Source organism: Scheffersomyces amazonensis (assembly GCF_036850825.1).
Source record: "Scheffersomyces amazonensis strain UFMG-HMD-26.3 chromosome Unknown RJT21scaffold_5, whole genome shotgun sequence".
Classification (NCBI taxonomy): domain Eukaryota; kingdom Fungi; phylum Ascomycota; class Pichiomycetes; order Serinales; family Debaryomycetaceae; genus Scheffersomyces; species Scheffersomyces amazonensis.
Window position 1 is genome coordinate 30,606 of NW_027042745.1, and position 18,733 is coordinate 49,338.

The window sequence follows — 18,733 nt, forward strand, 5'->3', positions numbered from 1 at the left end:
GGAAATTTTTCATTGTTGATATTCCGAGACGTAATTATAATTACGAGTGGTCTATTTTGGAAAACGCGCTTAATGTTGCGCTTCTAAATTGGTCTAAGTTGAGTCACCATCAATTACCGAATATCAATCATCTATATTTATTTATTTATGTACTAATAATATGGCATCTAAAGAATATACAATCTTTTTAGTAGATTTATCCCCCTCTATGGGATTAAAATATGCCACTAGAAATATTACTGATTTAGAATTTGGATTAATTTACGTATATGATTATCTTGCTAATTTATTATTAAAGAATAGAAAATCAGATAGAATTGCTTTAGCACTTCATAATCCTGGAGATCATTTAAATTTCGAAATCTTATATGATGATGAACAATTTACTTATGAAAAATTCAAACAATTTGCTTCAAAATTGAAAATTACAAGAGATATTCCTGATAATAATGATTTAGTAAAATCTGTTGAATTAGCTTTAGATCAATTTAAACTGAAAATACATTTAAAATTTAAACGTCAATTACATATCATAAGTAATGTTGCATCTACATCATTAAATAATTTAGATGAAATTTCAGAATATTCCCAAATGTGTAGTCAATATAATATTGGAGTTTCAATGAATATTATTGATTTGAATTCACAATTAGACAAGTCAGTTACTAAAATAAAAAATGAAACTGTTTGGCAACAATTATCACATACGTGGCTGAATTTCAAACTAAAGGATACTGAACAGGTTAATAAATCATTACTGGAATTGAAAGTAGTAGGACCTCGTCTGTATTTTCTGGGTCAAATACGGTTTGGAACAGATGTAGAAGCAGATTCAGAATTATCTACAAATTCAGCAATTACCATAGATGTTCAAGCATATCCTGCTGTCAAACCCGAAAATATTATTAAAGGTCATGATTATATTCTTGATCCTGCTAATCATACAGTTCATAAAGTTAAACGAGTAACGAAATATTATATCAAAAAGTATAAAGGTAATGATAATGAAGAAGAAGAAGAAGGAGATGATGATTTAAATGAAGATGATGAAGATGATGCTGATATATTTGAAAAAATACAAGTGGAGGGAGAACATGAACCCGGTTTTAAGTTTTCTCAACGAGATATTATTGTTATAAATAGAGATTTACAAGAAATGTCGAAATTAACGGCTGAACCAGGGATTGATATTTTAGGATTTATTAAGAGTAAAAACTTACCAATAGCTTATTTAACCGGTGCTTCATCATATATTGTTCCATTAGGTGACTCACCGTCTCTGAATTATATTGCATTTAATTCATTAGCAAAATCTTTATTAGATATGGAATCATTAGCTATTGTTAGATTGGTTGTTTCAAGTGGTAAAGAAATAACTTTAAATGCTTTAGTACCCAAATTAGTTGAAATGGGAGATTCTAAGTATTCTTATATATTTATTGTAACTCGTCTTGCCTTTAAAGAAGATGAGAAAATGGGTAGATTTCCAACATTAATAACTGAATCATCACAACAAGAAACTACAAATGATTCAAGAAATTTCCCTTCCAATGAAATTATCCATGATATGGATTCCTTTATTAATTCTAAATCCTTAGATCATGAAGATGAAAAACTATTTACAGATTATATTAGCAATAGAAAAGTGACAGAAAATGTTCATACTAATATTAATAATATTAATATTGATTCAATGTTATTATCAGAATCACCTTCTGCCAAAAAATATTTACATTATTTAAAACGTATCATCTCATCATCAACTAGAAGTGAGTCTTTATTTGACTATTTGAACAATGATAAATTATTTTCAGAATTATCTTCTGATGCCAATCTTTTTAGATTATCCAATATCTTTAATGAATCTCAAACACCTGGTAATTATCTTGATAAAATAACTCATCCAGATAATCAAGTAACTTTGAAATTATTTAAGAAACTTGATACTTCATACTTATTGCAAACTCAAAAACAAAAACGAAGAAAAGTTGCTGCTTCAGCTTTTGAAAGGTTCTTTGATAAAGATACTAAACAAGAAAATTTCGATAGTTTCTTTGATGTTGGAGATATTTTAAATTAAATAAATTACCATATTATTATTTGAATAATCTATTTCTTAAATCATATTCTCTATCTTTAGCTGTTCTTTTCCTATGTTTATCATCAGAATCACTATTACTATTCATGATTTTTTCATGAACTTTCATTTCTTTAGTTCTATTCATTTCTGTCTTAAAGATTTGTTGTAAATCCTTTTCATTATATTCAAGTATAGCTGCTAAATCAAAGAGTCCTCTATATTTTCTATGTTTACCTTGTTTCCAAAGACTTACCCAATGTAATGCCATACCATCTTCATCATAAGTTCCATCAGTTCGTATAACTCCTCTTGTTTTAGCAATATTAAATAATAATTCATCTATTGAATTAGTTGGATGATCTAAATATTCAGAATATTTAGATCCGGTAGGATCTTGTAAATTAAGTAAATAAAGAAGATAATCAGCTTGAATTACTGGATCGATAAATGAATCATGAACACATCCTACTAAACTTAATGCTAACATAGTTTCTGAATCTTTAATGGTAGGAAGAAATACTCCAGGAGTATCATAAACTAATATATTTGGATCTTCTGATAATTTAATAACTTCACTTGTACTTGTTGTAACCCCTGGTTGACCTCCAGTTTTAGCTACTTTTCTAGTTTTACTTGAAATACTTCCTTCTTGTTGAGATGAATAACCAACATATCGTAAATTATTAACTAGAGATGATTTACCTACATTAGGCATTCCTACTATCATAAGTCTTAACCCTAAAGGAGGAGGGAAATCCATTGAATTATATTTCTCCGTAACTAAATTAATTACCTTTTTAGCATCACTCCTTTTATTACAATCAATAAATAAAACCTTTTCATTTAATGATTCATGCCATTTCTTAATAATATCAGTTTTTAATACTGATAAATCATTCTTACTATAAATAACGATTTTTTCTTTATTACCTAATATTTTCCTAAATAAAACATTTATAGTTGATATTGGAGCTCGAGAATCTCGAACTTCTAGTACTAAATCGATTTGAGGTGCTAAATGTCCAAATCTAGTAAGAGCCTTTTGATGATGACCCTTAAAGTTAGCCAAAGGGATATTGTAATTCGGAAATATCCTTCGAGGTACAAATTTCAAACTCATTAAGGTATGTTACTTAGTGCTTATTGCTTATTGCTTAGTGTTTAGTGCTTAGGCAGAGTAGTGGAAAGTCTGAGCTGAGATATCTGAAAAATATAGAAAGAAAATAGAAAATAAACGGAAAATAAAAAAAAAAATTATTCATCTGATTTAGATTGCAAAACGGTAATTTTACTTCAAATGCCACTTATAACGTTTTCGGGATTCCCGTCATCCGGTAAGTCAACATGGGCTAAGAAATTACAAGTGGCTTTAGAAGAAAGAATTTTAAAAGCTCAACAATCCGATGAGGTGGGGAAGAATTATAAAGTAATTTATCATTCCGATGAGACATTAGGTATATCTCATGATGCTTATAAGGATTCAAATCTTGAAAAGCAAGCTAGAGGGAATCAACTTTCAGCTGTTAAAAGAGATCTTTCTCGAACTAATTTTGTTATACTTGATTCTTTAGCTTATATAAAGGGGTTTAGATATCAATTATTTTGTGAAGCGAAAGGTGTAGTTACACCTCATTGTGTTATACATGTATTATGTTCTCGTGAAAAATGTCTTGAATGGAATAATACTTGGGATGAAGAATTAATAAATCAATTATGTATGAGATATGAAGAACCTAATGGTGATAGTCGATGGGATTCTCCTTTATTTACAATAGTTTCTGATGATGAAAATGAAAAATTACCTATAGATGAAATATGGGATGCTCTTGTTTTAAAAAGACCTCCACCTCCAAATGCTGCTACATTAGTTAAACCAACTTCAGGAAATAATTTCCTTCAAGAATTAGATAAACAAACTCAACAAGTACTATCAAAGATTTTACAACATCAACAACTTTCTTCAATTGGAGGAAGAGCCATTATTGATAAAGATCAAAATTTATATGTAGATATGCCAGCGGTGGCAGTTACTACCGGTCAATTACAAAGAATGAGAAGAACATACATAAGTTTAAATAGAATGAGATCGGTTGATATTTCAAGAATAACTCCGTTATTCGTCGAGTATATTAATAGAAGTCTTGAAAATGACTAAATGCATTTGAAATATAAATATATATAAATATCTATCTTTTCCTTTGATTTTTCCATTTAAATTCTACTTTCCCATTAGAGCCAACAACTTTCTTTTTATTACCTTTCTTCATTAATTCTTTAGTTTGTTCCATTCTTGATTCTATTTGTTTTAATTCGGCTTCTCTCTTTAATCTTTGTTGTAAAAGTTTAAATTGCTTAAGTTTCTTGACATCATTTTTCTCTTTTAAAAGTATATCTTGACTCTGTACTAATTTTTTATTGGTTTGTAATTGATCTAATTTTAATCTATTCTCTCGTCTATTTAATAAAGATGAATCAGTCTTGAAATATTCTGCTGCATCAAAATTATTTAAATCTTGTTTAGAATCCACAAATACTGTATGTTTCCCATCAGCTTTAAAATCTAGTGTTTCCTTTTGTTTCTTTATTTTCAGTAATTCATTTAAACGTATGGTTCGAATATAATTTACATCTTGAGTCTTTAATAATTTCACTTCATTTACTGATAACACTTCATTATCTCTTTCAGAAATTATTATACCATTGTTATCAGTACTCTTCTTTGTCATAGCATGATAATATTCATCAGGATTATAAGTTGCTGCTTTAGCTTTTAATGCTTTAAGAGCTGCTTGTTTCTTATGATAATCATTGGCTCTTAATCTATAATCCTTCTTCTTTTCCAATAACCCATACTTGGCTCTCTTTTCAGTTTGAGAACGTTCTCTATGCTGTTTCTTCTGTATATTATGAGTTAATTTCGTCATGCTAGTAGTTGTTTATTGTATAGTTATTCTATTAAATTCATATATTGAAATATTCATCTCTATACTAAGATGAGCTTTACATAAAAAAAATTTGAAGTTCCTGTATATAGTCCAGCACTCTTAATGAATGCAAAATATAAACTTATCAATAATAGAAGTCAATATAAAAGTGTATAGATGGTATACAAATGAAAGGTATGTAAAGATGTTGACGAGAGATGATTGAACTATTACTAAGTTTAATTTTAATTATGAAAATATTCTATTTTATTCATATTTAGCCCCAAATCTGACTAAGTATATATAAATTGAATAAATATTTACAAGATATCTATAGACTTTTAAGAATTAAATCAAACCCATTCATATTTATTTCAAAGACACTTTACTACATACTACGCTACTTACTTATATCAATTCTCTTCAAATAGTTTTAATTGTTAGATAGATTTGATGATTAAGATTATGTTTATTTAAAGTCACGTGATCTCATATGTTTATGTTTGTGTAATTAAATTCTAATTAATTCGAGATGAAAAGACTTTATAGCTGAACTGCAATATTATACTAGTAGTCATAATTCCTAGCATATCATGCTTTCAAGGATTTATAGGAGACAACTTCCAACACTCTTGCACTGCAGAAGGAACTTCCTGTCTGTAGCAAGAATTTTCCAACAACAAGAAGAAACTGAATCAGTACCATGGTTTTTACGTGAAAAAGTTTCATCACCACTTCTGGAGAAAGAAGATATTAAGTTACCTGTAGTTCCAGAAGATGCACCACCATTTATAAATGATATAATTAAACTTATAGGAGAAGAGTATGGACTTGAAGATCTTGAATTATTTGATTTAAGATTTTTACCTGAAGATCATCAATATAGTTCAAAAAATCAACCTCATTCATTCATTCTTATAGGAACTGGGAAATCAGAAAAGCATTTATTTAAAGCTGCCTCTGAATTAAGATTATTTATAAAGCAAACATATAACATTTTACCTCGACTTGAAGGTGTTGTTTCTTCAGGAATAAGTCCTGTTGCTAGAAGAAGATTACTTCGAAGAGGTAGTAAAGGTCCTCCATCTACTGATAATATTTATGGTGTAGCACCTAATAGTTGGGTAGTTTGTGATCCTAAGAAAGGTGAAATAATAATACATATGTTGACAAAAGAGAGAAGAAATGAATTAGAACTTGAAACTCTTTGGTGTGAAGAGAAGGATATGCATAAATATGAAAGAAAAGTTGAATCTGATGATATAGGTGATGATATTTTCATTGGTATAAATCGTCTGAATACATTTTCAAATCAAAGACGTGAATTTTCTACCACAACTAGACTATTGAATTTAAGAAAAACAGTTGATAATTTTAAAAATAGTGATAAATCAAAAGTTTCTGTGGAAGATTTTAAAACTGAATTCGATAATAAATTTCAAACCAATAAAGATCATCAAATGAGAATTGAATTTTATAAACAACTACACATTTTAAATCCAAATTATATTCCTTTAAGTAAAGTAACAGAAGCCATCTATGATAAACATCTGAACTTAAATTTTCAAATTGATCGAGAAAAGGAAATCACTCAAGATATAATATATTTTATGAATTTATTAATGGATTCTCCTGAAGCAAAGGAATTGCTGACTGATTTGATCTTTAATGAATTATCTCAATTCATTGCTAATATTACCCGATTTTCATCTAATTATAATGTTTTATCTCAAAAGGGATTCTTAGTTTTATTATGGCGATTATCTATAAAGCAAGAAAAAGACTTTATAGGACCAAAAATTATAGATGATATATTAGTTGGAAATAAGAAAATTTCCGAATTATCATTTAATTTAAAAGTTGAACAACCTGGTAATAGAGCAAGAGATGTAATGTTTTTAATAAATAAATTTTATAAGGGAGTTATACCTCATCTGTTTAAAGAATTAATATTATTTACTTATGGTAATACATCTAAATGGGATAAATTTTGGGAAGAATGGGATTCATCATTTGGATTTTTAAATACTAATCAAGATACAAATTCAATTAATAAATGGATTCGATTAGTAACTTATTTAGCCATTAGAAATGATAAAACTTCTATGATAGATTTTCTATATAAATATTGGAATAATTCTTCATCTCCCGTTGAATCCTTTATAGAAAGTTATATAACACAAGGATCTAAATTTTCTTCAGAACAAGAAAAATTAGTATTCCAATCCGCTTTACGTCATATCTTAACTCAAGTAGATAGTGAGGCTCAAAACTTTTCTCATGTTCATAGCTTTGTAAATAATTTAAATTAGGCGTGTACGCGTATAATGTATATATATTTTTTTTAATTTTTAATTTTTAATTTTTAATTTTTAATTTTTAATTTTTAATTTTCATTAGTTAGTCAGTTAGTTAGTGAGTAAGTAACTTAACTAGCAACGCATTGCATCCAATGAACAAGTTAGAGGAGGTTCGAAAGAAGATAAAACAATGGGAATATGATTTCAAAGCTAAGAATGATAGACTACCGGGAAAGGAAGATATAAAGCAAGAGAAGAGGATATATAAATTGTATAGTTCTTATCGTACATTAAAGTCACAACCAGTTAAAATTAAATCAGGTGAATCTTCAGTATCAGTATCGACTATAAATAATGAATCTTATAAGAGTCCAATAAAGAATATTACCAATGGGGAATTAGGACCTACTCCACAGGCAAATGGGAAAGTAATGTCTATTTTTGATGTGAAAATGACTCCTCCTGAATCATCACCATTAAAGGATAAACAATCACAATCATTTAGTACATTTAAAACACCTACTAAAAGGAATAAGAATCAGAATAATGATCCATTCAGAGAATCAAATTCAGTATCTCGTCTGTTAACAGCTCAACTTAAAGAAGTTTCAGAATCCAATTTTCCTGTAACACCTATAAAGTTTAATAATAATGCTAGTAATGCATTAATGACACCTCAATATTTAACCACCAGTAAACAAGATGATAAACAACCATTATCAACCCCAATAAAACAAACTACCATATCATTTCAAGTATCCCCCACTCCCATCAAACCATTACGATTTGTTACGAAATTAACTGAAATAGCTAATGAAATTAATGTATATGATAGAGATAAAGACAAAGAAAATGAAAATGAAGATGAAGATGTATTTCTGGATCATTCTGATTTCAGTGATATAGAAAATAGAAAATATAAAAAGAAAAATCCAAAGAGAACTACAAGAAGATGGAAAATGAAACCTCGAGAAGAAATGGAAGTGTCTACTACTAAAATTAAAGATATTCATAAGAAGATTGATCAAATTAAAGAACAAGAGAAACTGTCTTTAACACACTATCTTGAGGATGAAAGTCATTCCGAATCAGATTATGAGTCTGATGCCGATGAAGAAGATATAACTCCATTAAAACGTGAACAACAGGGTTCAACTAAGGGTAAAATCAAACCAACTAGTAATAATTATAAAAGACTTAAGATACAAAAGTCCAAGTGGAAACGATTTAAGAGATAAGTAATATATATTACTATGGTAATGCTATAACTAATTCTTCACTATTTGTAGGATTTTGAAATTGAACTCTTGATTTAGGTAATTCGGTAGAACCCGTAGATACCAGATTAACTCCTACATATACTGGTTTATCCCATTTTTCTTTATCCTTTTCATAATCCCAATATGTCCAATTCGATTTTTCTGCTTGTTGTTTATGTTTTTTAATTCCTTCATGTAATTCTATTAATTCATTTGAATCATTTTCCTTTGGAGTACGATACTTTTCAACCATGGTAACTTTCCCATCTTTAATAACCATTTCTACAGATTTATCACCTCTACCAGTTCTTTCATTTTTCTTTGCTTCTTGATTTTTTAATTCCTTTTGCCATACTTTTAATTGTAATGCTCGTTCCATTGGTGATAACCACATTGTTCCGGAAGCTGTTGGCATATCGAAATCGGCTGCATTATCAATAATCTTAGTTCTTTCAGCTCCAGTAGCTTGAAAGTCAAGTAATGTTTCTAATCTTTCAGTAGCCTTTTGAAGATCAGGATCTATTGAATCAATTGATTCTATTCTATTTAATTCTGCCTCTATCTTTTCTTCTTCCTTTGCCTGTTTCAGCTTTTTAAATTCATCTTCAGCCATTTTAAAGGCTCTTTCTTGAGCTTTCCAAAGATTTTCACCTTTATTTACAGAAACCACAATTTTCTTTGGTTTACTATGAGGTTTAGTTTTAGGATCATCCTTTGTTTCTCCACCATTCCGTTTAAGTAATACATCTCTTTCCAGTTCAAGTGCATTAAGTATACTTTTAGTTTCATCGGAATTTAATAGTGGAGTTCCACAGAATGAACAAGGCTGAAGTCCTTCTTTACTACATATAATCTTCCCACAATTTAAACAATTAGGAGCTAATTCAAATAAAGGATGTCTAGTAGCTAAACAATTACATACTCGTATACCTCCAGTTGATGATATAGTACTCTCTTGTGTAGATTCTATTTCATTTATAGCAGCTTCAATATCCTTAAGATTATTTAGATTTCTAAGTTTCTTATTTTTAGCTGTTTTGGAAGGTGTTGGTACTGGTACAGATACTGGCAGACGTTTATCTAGAAGTTGTGAAGTAGTTACTGAAGATTTATTATGTTTGATATTAGATACTTTAGATTGATCTTGCTTATGAGATGACTTCTCCACTTCTGATGGTTTCCATACAGGTTTAGGAGTGGTTTCAGATTCTTGTTTCAAAGCTATAAACTTTTCAATAAATGATAATGCTTCAGAATTGACTCCAAGGATATCTAGTAAATGGTCCAGAATTAATTTGTCATTACCTAAATTTAATGAATAATTGATAATTTCTCGACATGATTCCGTATCAATCGGTATTAATGATTGAATTGATGATATTCCGAATTCTATAAGTTTAGTATCTTTTTGTCCCAGCGACATTTGGATAGATATAGTTAGTATAGTTTAATTATATGGAGAGTGTAATTTCTAATTTCTCAGTCATATCCTTCCTTAAGAAAAAAACAAAATATAGAGAGCATCTCTCTATGTATGATGACTAACAATTTACAGGACATTTATTGTTTGTGAGATTAAATGTCGTCAAATGAAGATGGAGATGCGTTCAAGAAGAAGTATGCTGAGATTGCTGCTTTGAAAAAGGCACTTGAAGAAAAGAAACAGGCTGAAAAGCAAGCTAGAGGAAGTAGAACAAGATATATCAATAATTATGTACCAGTCCGATCAGCGCCAATTCAAAAGAAATGGCAAAATAAACAGGCTAAATCAATGAGAAGTTCATTTTCAAATGTTACTGCAGTTTTTACTAAAGATGATAAAAATACTGTATCCAATGATGTTTCTCAGGGATATGTAAGTAAAACATCAAAAGGTAGTATGTCCCTTGTAAATACTGCTGTATATCAAAGACAACAACAACAATATCATAAAATTCTACAAGAGAAGGAAGAATTAAAGAAGTTAAAGGAGTCACAGAGGAGTCAACAACTTCTACAGAAAAATGTTTCTAGAAATAAAGTACGAGCTGATAATTGTGATAGGATTAAAATAGAGGGTGTACCATATGCCGTAACTAAAATGGGGAATAGGTTATTACCTCTTGGAATACCGAATTCTGAATTTATGTTAAAGAAACAAATAGTTTGGGCTAATAAAGTATATTCAATTAAGAATGGAGCGAGTTTAAAATGTGTTAGTGGGAAAACTAGAAAGTAAGTACTAATTTTATTAAACATAACATGCCATTTTAATCAATACTAACAGACAATCATTTAGATCACCTACAGAGTTATGTAGATACTTTTCAAGAACAGGTGAGTACTCCTTTTTAAATGATATTTATATAGTGTATTTTACTAACATAAGATGAAATTGTTTATGAATCTTTCAAATCTATTTAGGAATTTGTCAGAAAGGTTCAAAATGTAAATATAGTCATGACAGATCTAAAATCAGAATATGTAATCAATTCATGGTAGAAAATTGTTGGAATAAGAATTGCTTATTATCTCATAATAGTACAGAATTTAATACTCCATTATGTAAGTATTTTTTAGAAAACAAATGTTTCAATCCTAATTGTAAATTTCAACATATAAAACCACCAAGATATGATGAACCTCATACTGAAATATGGATATGTCGACCATTTGCAATTGGAGGTTGGTGTGTTCGAGGTAATAAATGCCCATTTTTACATTTGTTTAATTGTCCTGATTTTGAAGAGCAAGGATTTTGTTTAAGAAACAAATCTTGTGATTTAGCTCATCCAGTAACGAAAAGAATTCAGAGATTAATGTCAAATTCAGAGAGTTTTGATAATGACAATTCAGTAGAAGTTGGACCCGATGATACAGAAGAAAATGAAGAAGAAGAAATTATTAGTAGTTACACAGTTGATCCTGAACTTTTATTATCATATTCAAGTTTAAACGGTAAGTACGATATATATATTGATAAACAAGGAGCTCCAACAGCAACTCCAAATCAGCAATTTATGATCATATTAAGTGATTCTGAATCTGATTCGTCTGAGGACGAAGACCTGGGAGATATAGAAGAAAATTCGGATTTTGTACATATATAGGTTGTAATATACATTCCTATAATGATATCTTATTGTTTAACCTTTTGTAAATCGCGCTAAAAAATGTTGCAAATTTGACAACCGTTTTTACGACCAAATTACAAATAGTCAATAGCATTCAATAACAGGCATTTAGAGAGGATATATAAGTTTAATAATTTGATCTTTCCGGTCTTGTAATTGTATTCTAGTATAATACTATTGACTACACACCGTGTGTAGGGACATAACTTATATTTTTCAAGCTGAATTATCATTACGGTCATATAGAGAGAGTTATATATTGATACACCTGTAGTCAAGAGTTCAATGGGTAAATTAGATGTTAAAGCTCCTAAGCGTTTACCTCAAGAAAAGATTCCAAGTGCAATATATGATTTTGCATTCCCTCCTGGTTGTGCACGAGAAAGGTTCATACCGCTGGATACGACGACTTGTGCAAAACTAATTACTTTGGCAAATCTTCATGAAAGATATCAATATGTGCATGAAATTGGACAAGGGGCGTTTGGGAATGTGTTTTTAGCTATGTCAAAGTTTAATAGAGAAGAGCTTATGAGGAGAAGTATTGATAAAGTTGGTACACTTTTAGATCCCCTAGATGACGCTCAGTTTAATAATACTGGTCTTGTTGCCATTAAAACTTTCAGATATAGAATGAAGAAGTTAAAGTATTTTAAAAACATTAAAGAAGTGGATTTCATTCTTAACATGCCTTCACATCCTTGTCTTCTTCAAATTTATGAAATGATAATTGATGACTATAATTTTGAATTGCATGTTTGTATGGAAAGTATGACCCAAAATTTAAACATATTGATGAGAAATAGAAATTATAAATTCACAAGAAGCACGGTTAAGTGTATATTATCACAATTATTGAGTGCTATTAATCATATACATATTCATGGATATTATCATAGAGATATTAAACCAGATAATATTCTCATTATCCCAACTTGTTATTATTATGGCTCAAATGAAGGTATTCCTCCACATAGACAAAATGATGTATTAGTTGTTAAACTTGGAGATTATGGATTAGCTAGAAGCATATACGATACCAAAATATCTACTGGATATGTTTCTACAAGATGGTATAGAGCTCCAGAGATTTTATTGTATCAGGGTTTTTATTCGCAACCAGTTGATATTTGGGCTTTCGGAGTAATTGCATTAGAATTAGTGAATCATGCACCTTTAATTGCTGGTGGTTCACATTATGATCAAGTTCTCAAGACTATTCAAATCCTTGGATCTCCATTGCCAGAATATTTTCATCCACATTTTCATCGGCCATTAGGAGGATTTTGGAGAGAGGCTGCAAATCTTGCCGAAAAATGCCAATTCCAATTTCCTTTATGTTATGGATCAACGTATACTGAAATAATTAAAGAAAGATACTACGATGAAATAATTCCTGTTGCAAGTGTATGTTTGTTATGGGATCCCTATGCAAGAGCTTCTTCAGAGGCTCTCTGTGGAATGACCTACTTTGAGAACACATTTATCTCAGCTTACGAAAGTGAGAGAAAGAATTCTTTGAGTGATACTCAAAGTAATGGAAGAAATAAACAATTAAATGATAGTAATCCAACTTCACAGAATGCATCTAATGAAGCCTTCTCCAATTTTGAACACAATGATTCTCAGGCAAAAGAAGAAGAAGAAATACTTGATGCTTTCGCTATTCAATCTTTATCTACTCCATCTGCATTTCAAAATATTACTGGAGTTACTACACCAGTTCAAACTCAAAGCTATGACAAGTTTCTTGCCGAAATGCAAGCAGAGGATCAAACCAGAAGAAATATGAATATGAATATTAATATTAATATTAATAATAATGTTGTGATAGCTGATGAAGAATGCGACAAAACTGTACAAGGTTATACATATTATCCAGAACAAAATTACTGCCAAGATTTCTTAGAAGATTCAGCCTTTCCATCATCTGAAATATTTCCCGAGGATCAACATCTAGTTCAAGGAGATGTGGGAATTATTATTCAATGATCAATAATGTATATTTGAATAAAAAATATACACGAAGTATAGTATCGGAATACCATTGTTGTGTCTTATCATCTCCCCACCTTCACATTTCGTCATGTTAGATTAAATTCCCGATGATCTCTACCCCACAACCCACAAAACTGCGGGCCCGCTAAAGCGTCACGAAAAAGGAAACTTCACGTTACTTTTTTTTAGAACTGCATGTGTAGCACTAAATATTTAGCACTATAATTTACATCTTTAACTAATTCAAAATCAACTCTTTAAAATTTATTCTTCTTTAGAAATATTTATGTCTTAATAAGACATATCAATAACAATGTGTATACTAGTAGCGACTACCAAACATCCAGATTATCCCCTTATTCTTCTATCAAATCGAGATGAATATTTCAAAAGGCCCACCAGACCAGCACATTTTAGACCCTTAGATAGTAGTCTGAAGATATTATCGCCAGCAGATTTAGGAAGACTGGAAAATGGTACTTGGATAGGTATAACAACCACTGGGAAAATAGCTGTATTATTGAATTATAGAGAAGACGATAATAAGAATAGTTTTAGTGAGATTTCTCGTGGAATACTCCCATTAGAATACCTATGTGGCAAATCAAGTGATGATGACTGGTTTCATCATATTAAGTTACCAAATGAAGGAAAGATAGATTTATCAAGGATTGGAGGTTTCTCGTTAGTGTTTGGAAAATTAAACATCGATCCTGGTACCACTAAAATTGATCATTTGAATATTATTAGTAATAGGGGTGATCATGGGAAAATATTAGGCACTAATCAAGTACACGGCGAACCCTGTAACGATTTACATGATGATATATATTCTAAGAAAACATTTGGAATTTCAAATTCTTTATATTATAATCCCTGGAGGAAAGTGAAATTAGGAGAAGATATGGTGGATGAACTAATGGAGAGAACTACAACTGAAAGTTTATCAAAACATGAGCTTATTGAAGAATGCTTTAAAATACTTAGTACTGATACATACAATCGGGAAATTTATCAATGTAATGACTTTGACATTAAATTCAAAGAATTAAGAAATTCCATTTTCATTCCTCCTTTAGATACAGGTAAACCAGAGCAGGACTCAAGTAAAACAGTAGGTAGATATTATGGTACCCGTACCCAGACAGTTATAATATTAGATAAACATGGCACAATAGATTATTTTGAACGAAACCTTCACAATTCTGATGATATTGAGACAGATAGGAGCTTCAATCAACATTTCAGTTTTAAGGTCCCTCAACCAAGTAGATATTAGAGAATCTATAAAATATTAAAAGTTATCTTAATCGTTTGTTTTTAGATATATAGTTAATTAATTAATTAATTTCATAAATATTGAGTAAGGCTGGTGTTAACATTGTAGAGGGAAATATCCTATCAATTAAATATTAAGTTAACCGGAGCGGAGTAACCGGGTTAAGTTATATATGGATTTTAAATTAGCTTCTCGATTTCCTGTTTAACTACAAACATGTTATGAATACATATGTAAAGTGTTAAGAAAAAGAATCTTAAAATGTCTAAACCAAAGAAAACATTCTAAAGAAAACGTTCTATATTAATTAAATAATCTTAAATTGTAATTTCATTGTACTCACTAAATTCTCAGCTAAAAAAGACTTTAACGTTGTGTGAAATTTAGAAAGCCTTCATCGAACGTTACCTCATGATGATACAAAAAGTATATACAATACCAGCAGATACAGACATTTACCATAAGCTTCCGCTAGTAGAAGAAAATGTTGGATCATTATTGGTACTACTTCCAGGTAATCCCGGATTAACTAATTTCTACAAATGTTATTTGAATCTAATTCAAGAAGCATTTCCACACTTCGAAATATTATGTCCTAGTAATGCTGGATGTGATCCAGCTTCAATTCAATCATTACAATTATACGGATTAGAAGATCAAATTACTCACAAATATGAAATTATTCGGGATTTGATTCAAAGCTCCAACAAGCAAAATTATGATTTATATTTCCTTTCGCATTCAGTTGGATCATATTTTAATCAAAGAGTAATAAAATATTTACATGAAGATCAACTGCTTTCAGGAAAGTATAGAATAAAATTTGTAGGGTTATTGTTCCCAACAATTAGAAACATTGGTCAATCACAGAATGGAATAATATTTTCTACTTTGTTTAACTATACTCCCTTTGTGAGTTTTGCCATACATGCAAGTCGGGTTCTTTTCAAATTATTTCCGGAACTGTACTTGCGCAAATTTATAAAGACTTATGTAATTCAAAAGCCAGTATTGGATGACTCAGTATCATTCCGAAATTTTGAAAACTCCGTAACAGGAGCTTTAAACATTATTAAAAATCCGGACATAGTCAAACAAGTTTTGAGCCTTGCTAAGGAAGAAATGCGAGATATTACCGAAGAGAATGAGATCAATGATTGGTTTTTTGGCAGGAAATTTGACCCAGAAGCCAAGATTTGGGTTTATTTTGGTGACTCTGATCGTTGGGTCAATCATCAAACTAGAGATTTTTTAGTAAAACGGTATTATGAGAAAAGTAATAAAGAAGTAATATTTGAGATAGCCCATGCCAAGGAGGGTATTACACATAGCTTTTGTGTTGATAAAAGTGTTGAGTTCTCACGAATCACCATCGATATATTAAAAAGTTTCTTCAACGATACGGCGTAATTTGTCAATTAAGTTTTTATGTAGAACTAATTAATTTATGGCTCAAAAAAATGACTACGAGTCATAAGGTAGTGCGCCGTAATAGTTTAAAGGATGATTTTGAATCATTTTGACTCAACGCTGATTCAACATTTTTTTTTTTGCTACTCTTAATTATCATCATCGTATTATTTTAAGTTCTAGTTGGGTTAATTTTAACGGTATAAATAAGGGACAATATTCCTCTTGAGATTTATTTAATTATTTCTCTTAAGATAGGAATCAATTCGAATTTCAATTAGAGAAGAAGTTATGGCTAACGAATTAGAACTGCAAATGTCGCATAAGTTAACTGGTGAGGCTCATACTGACTCACTTCATGATGAGGAACTGTTATTAAGTCCCTTAGAGGAATTAGATAACAAGAAATTGGATAAGATTTATAGAAAGTTGGATTTCAGAATCATTCCTGCTTTATGGTGCTTATACTTCTTGGAATCTTTTGGTTCTAGTGCCTATGGATTAACTTTAACTATGAATGCTGATCAGGGACATTCTTTAGGTCAAAAATTGAAACTTAGTGCCCATGATATTTCTACTGCTTCTGCTTTATACTATGTTGGATATATTCTTTTTGATGTTCCAATGAATTTAGTTATGACTAAAGTCAGTCCTCAATCTTGGTTGGCTAGAATTATTATTACAATTGGATTAGTTTATACTTTATACCATGTCCTTGAAAACAGCCAAGGTCTTATTGCTATCAGATTTATTTCAGGAATGGTTGGTGCTGGTACTTGGCCTGGTATGAGTTACTATGTTTCACTTTGGTATCCAAACGATAGACTGACCAGAAGAATTGGTTATTACTTTACTGCTGCTCAAATTTCAGCTGCTGTTGCTGGTTTAGTCAGTGCTGGATTTCAAAAAATGGATGGAATGAGAGGTTATGCTGGCTGGCAATGGATGTATTTAGTCTATGGTCTTGTCACATTAGCCTGTGGAATACTGTTATTATGGTGGTTACCTGATAGACCATTTAAGACCACGACAGAATCTGATAATAAGTTACATATTTTATACAGAAAATTTTTTACTCCAACTCATCCTCTTAATGAAGAAGAAAAGAAATTACATAGAATGGATTTAGAAGGAAGATATAAGAAACTTTCTTGGGGCTGGAGAGACCTCATTGAAATTATTACTGACTTGAGAATTTGGCCACTCATCATTATGTATTTTGGTGTTGTAGGAACTGGATTTGGTTTAGCTGTTTTCGGTTCAACACTTATTGCTGTTAACAATCCATCCTTAACTTCTATTCAAGTTTCATTACTTTATGCACCAATTTGGTTATTTGATTTAGCTGGTATTTTAATCATGACTCCATTTGCTGATAGACGTAAACTGTTAAGACCATATATTTTTTCATTTGCTACAGCTATCATTATGTGTGGTATGTTTGTTACTACTTACGCTAAAGGTAAATGGAGTAGATATGGAGGTTTATTAATTGCTGGATTCGGATTAGGTCCAACAGTTCCAATTTGTATGTCATGGGCTGCAGAAATTTTCCAACCAACATACGGTGATGTTGGTACTGCCGTTAGTGCTGCATTAGTAAGTGGATTAGGTAATTTAGGATCAGTTGTTTCTACTTATGCCTTATATTCTGGCTGGCCAGCTGATAAAGCAAGATTATACCAATATTCCAATATGATGTTGGTTGTCATGTTAGGAGTTAGTATCATTGCTGCTGGTGTATGTGAATTAATCAAAGATAGAGTCAGACAACCAAAGGAGTCAGCATTACCAAGCTCAGAAGAATCTAATTGATGTGATATACTCAAAACTCCTAATTTTAGGATCTATTTTAGAAGTTCCTTTAATACTTAATTTGAATAAGACTATGTAAATTATATACAGCTTATAATATTTATTTAATATCAATACTTAATTATAATAATGTAGTTGCCGTTTTACATTGTACTTTATTAATTGATCACACCATAAGTGGCTTTAGTCATCTTCCAATTTCTTTTCCGTAAATATTACCTTTAGCTGTTTATGGATTCAGAATTTCTCAAAAGTCATCACTATTAACAAAACAGTTTTTGTTTTTAGGTAATTTCAAAGGGTTCAGATAATCCATTACAGAGCTGACATTTTCCGAAATTGCCCCAACGATTAGATTTGTTAACTGGATAAATATCGATTAATCGTGCTTCGTTGGAGTTGTCTTTGATTTGGTATCGAACTATGAATGAGTTAAAGTATCCTTAACACAGTTGTTCAACATTAAATTCTAGTTTGAGTAATGAGGCTATCGTCAATTCTGAGATTTTAAAACTTTTAAAGATCAAAATTGTTTCTGTATAGTTTTACGCAGAA

The 18,733-nt window shown here is 30.3% G+C and overlaps 12 protein-coding genes across 12 annotated transcripts; 9 read left to right on the forward strand and 3 right to left on the reverse strand. All coding sequences in view use genetic code 12, as the record gives it.

The window, feature by feature from the left end:
- On the forward strand, nt 1-2,088 carry YKU80 (ATP-dependent DNA helicase). Its single transcript, XM_064884605.1, has one exon. The coding sequence runs from the start codon at nt 161-163 to the stop codon at nt 2,078-2,080; it is 1,920 nt and encodes a 639-aa protein (XP_064737031.1). The 5' UTR covers nt 1-160; the 3' UTR covers nt 2,081-2,088.
- MTG1 (putative GTPase) lies at nt 2,089-3,322 on the reverse strand. Its single transcript, XM_064884606.1, has one exon. The coding sequence runs from the start codon at nt 3,198-3,200 to the stop codon at nt 2,097-2,099; it is 1,104 nt and encodes a 367-aa protein (XP_064737032.1). The 5' UTR covers nt 3,201-3,322; the 3' UTR covers nt 2,089-2,096.
- Nucleotides 3,323-3,377: 55 nt separating this feature from the next.
- Nucleotides 3,378-4,235, forward strand: KTI12 (Kti12p; the record flags this gene model as incomplete). Its single annotated transcript, XM_064885530.1, has 1 exon — nt 3,378-4,235. One exon carries the CDS (start codon nt 3,378-3,380, stop codon nt 4,233-4,235), a length of 858 nt encoding a protein of 285 aa, XP_064737033.1.
- Nucleotides 4,236-4,266: 31 nt separating this feature from the next.
- On the reverse strand, nt 4,267-5,004 carry RJT21DRAFT_87088 (rRNA-processing protein; the record flags this gene model as incomplete). Its single annotated transcript, XM_064885510.1, has 1 exon — nt 4,267-5,004. The coding sequence occupies one exon, from the start codon at nt 5,002-5,004 to the stop codon at nt 4,267-4,269; it is 738 nt and encodes a 245-aa protein (XP_064737034.1).
- Nucleotides 5,005-5,492: 488 nt separating this feature from the next.
- On the forward strand, nt 5,493-7,368 carry RJT21DRAFT_121469 (uncharacterized protein). Its single transcript, XM_064882106.1, has one exon. The coding sequence runs from the start codon at nt 5,598-5,600 to the stop codon at nt 7,314-7,316; it is 1,719 nt and encodes a 572-aa protein (XP_064737035.1). The 5' UTR covers nt 5,493-5,597; the 3' UTR covers nt 7,317-7,368.
- Nucleotides 7,369-7,415: 47 nt separating this feature from the next.
- On the forward strand, nt 7,416-8,535 carry RJT21DRAFT_127459 (uncharacterized protein; the record flags this gene model as incomplete). The annotated part of the gene is made up of 2 exons (XM_064882893.1): nt 7,416-8,483; nt 8,522-8,535. The coding sequence occupies exons 1-2, from the start codon at nt 7,457-7,459 to the stop codon at nt 8,533-8,535; spliced, it is 1,041 nt and encodes a 346-aa protein (XP_064737036.1). The 5' UTR covers nt 7,416-7,456.
- Nucleotides 8,536-8,548: 13 nt separating this feature from the next.
- On the reverse strand, nt 8,549-10,045 carry RJT21DRAFT_44693 (uncharacterized protein). The gene has a single exon (XM_064884609.1). It carries the CDS (start codon nt 9,984-9,986, stop codon nt 8,556-8,558), a length of 1,431 nt encoding a protein of 476 aa, XP_064737037.1. The 5' UTR covers nt 9,987-10,045; the 3' UTR covers nt 8,549-8,555.
- Nucleotides 10,046-10,080: 35 nt separating this feature from the next.
- On the forward strand, nt 10,081-11,782 carry RJT21DRAFT_121472 (uncharacterized protein). Its single transcript, XM_064882107.1, has 3 exons — nt 10,081-10,777; nt 10,842-10,879; nt 10,967-11,782. Exons 1-3 carry the CDS (start codon nt 10,143-10,145, stop codon nt 11,650-11,652), a joined length of 1,359 nt encoding a protein of 452 aa, XP_064737038.1. The 5' UTR covers nt 10,081-10,142; the 3' UTR covers nt 11,653-11,782.
- A 425-nt stretch (nt 11,783-12,207) lies between these two features.
- On the forward strand, nt 12,208-13,146 carry IME2 (protein kinase; the record flags this gene model as incomplete). The annotated part of the gene is made up of 1 exon (XM_064885492.1): nt 12,208-13,146. A coding segment is annotated over one exon (939 nt), but the record flags the coding sequence as incomplete, so codon positions are not given.
- Nucleotides 13,147-13,828: 682 nt separating this feature from the next.
- Nucleotides 13,829-15,018, forward strand: RJT21DRAFT_44717 (uncharacterized protein). Its single transcript, XM_064884610.1, has one exon. The coding sequence runs from the start codon at nt 13,988-13,990 to the stop codon at nt 14,951-14,953; it is 966 nt and encodes a 321-aa protein (XP_064737040.1). The 5' UTR covers nt 13,829-13,987; the 3' UTR covers nt 14,954-15,018.
- A 1-nt stretch (nt 15,019) lies between these two features.
- On the forward strand, nt 15,020-16,509 carry RJT21DRAFT_44718 (uncharacterized protein). The gene has a single exon (XM_064884611.1). The coding sequence runs from the start codon at nt 15,365-15,367 to the stop codon at nt 16,361-16,363; it is 999 nt and encodes a 332-aa protein (XP_064737041.1). The 5' UTR covers nt 15,020-15,364; the 3' UTR covers nt 16,364-16,509.
- On the forward strand, nt 16,510-18,278 carry RJT21DRAFT_44719 (uncharacterized protein). Its single transcript, XM_064884612.1, has one exon. The coding sequence runs from the start codon at nt 16,655-16,657 to the stop codon at nt 18,176-18,178; it is 1,524 nt and encodes a 507-aa protein (XP_064737042.1). The 5' UTR covers nt 16,510-16,654; the 3' UTR covers nt 18,179-18,278.
- The last annotated feature ends 455 nt before the right edge of the window (nt 18,279-18,733 follow it).